The following is a 4,259-nucleotide window of genomic DNA, read 5'->3' on the forward strand; positions in this document are numbered from 1 at the left end:
AAGGGCCTGGCACGTTGCCTCCATGGCCCCAAGTCACTGAGGCATTGTGGTGTGATGTAAACATTCACTGAGGGCCTCTTTGGTGAGGACAATGGGGGAGGGAAGTTTGGTTTAATTGTCTCTCCATTTCTCCCCTCAAATCAGGCCCCCACTGCCCAGTGTGGGGGATTCACCTACATTGCATGTCAAATACCCAAATGTGAGAGAAAGTGCCCAATGTGTTGGCAGCAGAGGTCGTGTCCAGAAGTGCCAGAAAAGGGGGGACCTCTCAAAGCCCAACAGCCACCCTATGGTACCCAATCCCATTTCTCAGCTCACCCCAGAGTCCCCGGGTGAACGGAAATCCAAACAGCAGTCGGGAAAGTAGGAATCAGAGGAACATGTTTGAGCTAACACAATCAGGAGAGAAAAGAGGTGCCCCAGCCCTTTCGAAACTGTTCCTGCTACCCATGTCTCAAGACCAGCCTCAGGTGACCATTGATCCATTCATAGCATTTATTGAGCGCTAACTGGGCGCCCAGTGTTGGGGAGGGCGGGCAGGGGTGTCCGGGGACCATCACCTTCCTCACAGGGCTCTTTGGATAGTGTTTCCATGCTCTGCTCCCGCACTCAAGCCTCCAGGCTGGGGGAAGGGTTCAGGGGAGGGTCCTTGCCAGATGCATTTTCCCTGAAATCCAGCCTTCAAGGAGTCACGGTCCCCAGCCCAGGCGAAGGCAGCATCCTGGACGTCCTCCCCGCACCTGCCTCCTACGCAGAAGTGGAGGGGCAGCAGGAAGAGGGTGAAGGCCCAGACGACTTCCCGGCACCTTTGGAACCTGAGTTTTAAAAGCGGAGAGGGGCGGGGAAAAACAGTAACAGGCGAAGATTCATGATGTGAAAGTACCGGTTCAACCTGCTGGGCTGCCGGGGCTCTGGTGCCACCCAGAGGCTGCTTGTGGAATAGCGCCCAGGTCACAAGCCCAGGTGAGACGCAGAAACAGACACAAAGTGCAAAAACTCCGAACTCCGTCCTGCTGAACCCTCCCTCGTGTCTGTAGGGCTCTGGGGACCCCAGATTTGTGATACCTAGAGTGTTACCAAGGACGCCAGCCTCAGGCAGCCCCTCTGTGCCAAGGGAGGGCTCCCTCACCCTTCACTCCATACCCTGGGAGGTGAATTTTCCTGCTTCCTCAGAATTAAGGGGAAAAAAGGAAGAATCTGAGCCCATCATCTCTATGTGTCCCCTCAGCTTCCTGTGTCTCCAAGTTGGACCTCACTGAAGCTCACAGGAATACTATCTTCTCCTAGAGGCAGTCTCTTAACAAATGTTCACTTTGCAGCTTTGGGGGCAGGGTGAGGCTCTCCGGCTCACCACACTTAAGGAGCTCACAGTCTGACAGGAGGTAGTACCCACCCATAGTACCCAAATAGCAACACTGCCCCATCAGAACCCCCTCTGCCCAGGCCATTGTGGCTCAGTTGGTTGGAGCGTCCTCACACCAAAGGGTAGCAGGTTTGATTCCTGGTCAGGGAACATAACAGATTGCCGGTTCAATCCCCAGTTGGGGTGCGTGCAGGAGGCAATCGATGTTCGTCTCTCACATCGATGCTTCTCTTTTACTCTCTCTCCCTAAAATCAATAATTTTAAGAAAAGAACCCCCTCCTCTGTTGGCTGACTATCCCATAAAGTCGCGAAAATAGATTTGTCCTTTAAAACCCCACAGGAGCTGAAGTCTTTTGCATCTATAATGATAACTGCTGCCATTTAAGCCCAAGCTACTCAAAGACTGCATGGTCTGTGGCCTGGCAGCATGGCAGTCTCACAGGGAGCTGGTTAGAAATGCAGGTGCTCAGGCCTCACCCAAACCAAACCTGCAGAATTGAAACCCACATTTGATGAGCAAGATCAGAATGGTGGGTCGTGCAGGTGAGGAGAGCAGGTTTAGACCTCAGGGAGGCTCCAGCTGCACCTTTCTCCTAAGCTACAGCCCAAACGCTCTATTGGGCTACTCCCCACACAGAAAACTCATGGGGCTCCCCTACAACCTGACATTTCCCTGGGTATTGGGCCATTCCTGCCTGCCTGCCTTGGACAACTCTGCCTGGAGAACCAGCCTCTTCCAACACTCTCAAACCCATCCCCATGGTCCAGCCGCTTGGCCACAGTCTAACACACTCTTAACACAGAGAAGTGGTATTGCCATTTCTGTGGCTCCCTACTGCCCAAGTCCAAACTTTTTAATGTGACCAACAAGGCCCTATAGTCCCTTCGGTTGTCCCCAAATCTCTGGCACCTCCCCCTCTACCATACAAGCACACACTCTCCATCCCTAAGTTCCTGAACAAACCCCAATGCCTGGGCCACACTTCCAACTCTCCACCAAACTGAATTAGGCTTCCTGAAGTCACTTCTTCCAGGAAGCCCTCCTGAACTCCCTTATCTGGATCAGGGACTTTCTCTAGACTCCCCCATTCAGCACCCTGTGTTTTAACTGCTGCTCTTCCATCTACCTTGTCCACCACTAGTCCAGCCAGGTGCTTGGCATAGAACAGGCACACAACTATTAGCAAATGAGTAGAGAAATAAGGAAGCTGAGGTTCAGAGAGTCTGAGCAATTTCTCTCAGGCTACACAGCTCCTCAGTGCCAAGCAGTGTCAAGGCCCTACTGTACCTGTCCCCAGATCCCACTGCTTGCTAATCCTCATGGCTTCCATGCCAGGTCACCTGTGCCTGTAAAAGGATGGCATTTTCCCCAAGGGCCCAGAGAGGGAGAGTCCCTTGCCCAAGACCACAAAGTCAAACCCCAGCTGATCAACACTTCTAGAATACTGTTCTAAGGTTTCTACACAGATTCTCTACCCCAACCCTATGAAGTGGGTGCTAGGGTTAATCCCACTTAACAAAGTCAGGCCCCCCTCCACAGTGGGTTTCCCCAGCCACCTGCACTGGCTCCTCCTCCTCCTCTGCGGTGACTGGAGTCCTGTGTCCTCGCCTTGTCAGGCCGGGCCAACTTCTTTCCTGCGGAGTTGCGGGTGGTGTAGCTGTAGACAGAGGTGTAGCCTTGGCCAGTGAGTGGGCAGAAGCGACGAGTGTGGGCACGATCTCTAGTGGCACCACACTGGGGGCACACGTAGTCTCGAAGGATGGGGCACAGCACCCTGCCTGCCTCATCCTTGAGCACATGGGACTGGTAGATGGCCCGGGATTCGCCATTATGTTTGCAGAAAGAGCACAGGCGTTCCGGAGCTGGTGAGGATTCCGGGCTGGACCTCTGATCCCCCGGTCCTGGCACTGGTTCTGGCTGGGGGTCCAGCCTGGTCTCAGGCTCTTCTTCCCCACGCAGAGCCCCCACCAGACGTGCCAAACCCAAGTAATCTGTCCACAGGTCGAAGGTCCCCATGGCTGGGCAACATGTGCCAGGCAGAGAGAGAAGAAACTCTGCCTGCTCCAAGCTGGTCCTTCTCCCCTTCCTCTCTGCCCCTCCCTTCCCCTCTGGAGCCTAGGAGTCTGGGCTGTCAGTTCCCTCCTTATACCTCCAAGGGGTTTTGAAGGGGGAGGAACAGCCTGTGGGAGATTCCTTATTTTGTCACAGGGGGGCTTGTTGCCGCTCCCTGTAAATGCACCTGAAAAGGAGATGTATGGTCTCTGAGTGGGGTAAGGGGGGATGACAGGACACAGTCTGCTGGGGGCACCTGCAATTTGGAGCCATATACTCCATCCAGAGGGCATTGGGAGGGCTACCCCCTATCTGCCTGCCACTCTGCCCCACAGGGTTTTGGGTGGGTGGGTGGGTGGGTTGGAAGCCCTGCCCTCAAGACAAGCATTGATGTAACCTGTAACTTAGTAACTGCTTTCTTCCTTCCCCTGGGCCGGGGGAAGGGCCAGGTGCCCCTGGGCCTTTGGGGAGAGGAGGGGGACTACAGATTCTCCAGATGTCCCTGGAAGGGGGATGGTATTTGGCTCATGGGACCAAGACCCCAGCTCTGGTCACCCTTGGGGCGCTTTCACACCCATTGTCTCAGTGGAACCCCCACTTGATGAACAAACAGGTATGAAGCCACTTGCCCCTAGGGTTATTCACAAAGACTAACACAAAAGTCTGCCTTCCCCCATCCTGTTACTGGAGCCCCCAAGGCTAGGTGCTGGCCAGGCAGCCAGTTCTGTTCCTGAGGTGGTGAGGTGAAACGGGGAGCTTGGGGAGAGCAGAGGCACAGGTTGGGCTAGTGAGAGGACCCCCATCACTCAGCAGAGCCTCCCTCCCTCAAGTGAGACCTCAGC

General features: G+C 54.8%; 1 protein-coding gene across 2 annotated transcripts; it reads right to left on the minus strand.

Moving 5' to 3' along the window:
- Positions 1–543: 543 nt before the first annotated feature.
- On the minus strand, positions 544–3,381 carry NANOS3 (nanos C2HC-type zinc finger 3; the record flags this gene model as incomplete). 2 transcript variants are annotated; one of them, XM_081136094.1, is made up of 2 exons in its annotated part: positions 544–815; positions 2,928–3,381. In XM_081136094.1, 2 exons carry the CDS (start codon positions 3,379–3,381, stop codon positions 748–750), a joined length of 522 nt encoding a protein of 173 aa, XP_080992220.1. In that variant the 3' UTR covers positions 544–747. The 2 variants fall into 2 exon arrangements, with proteins under 2 accessions (XP_080992220.1, XP_080992219.1); XM_081136093.1 differs by having other exon boundaries at positions 2,922–3,381.
- Positions 3,382–4,259: the final 878 nt, after the last annotated feature.

The sequence above is a fragment of the Miniopterus schreibersii genome, assembly GCF_964146895.1.
Source record: "Miniopterus schreibersii genome assembly, chromosome: 4".
In the NCBI taxonomy this organism is placed as follows: domain Eukaryota; kingdom Metazoa; phylum Chordata; class Mammalia; order Chiroptera; family Miniopteridae; genus Miniopterus; species Miniopterus schreibersii.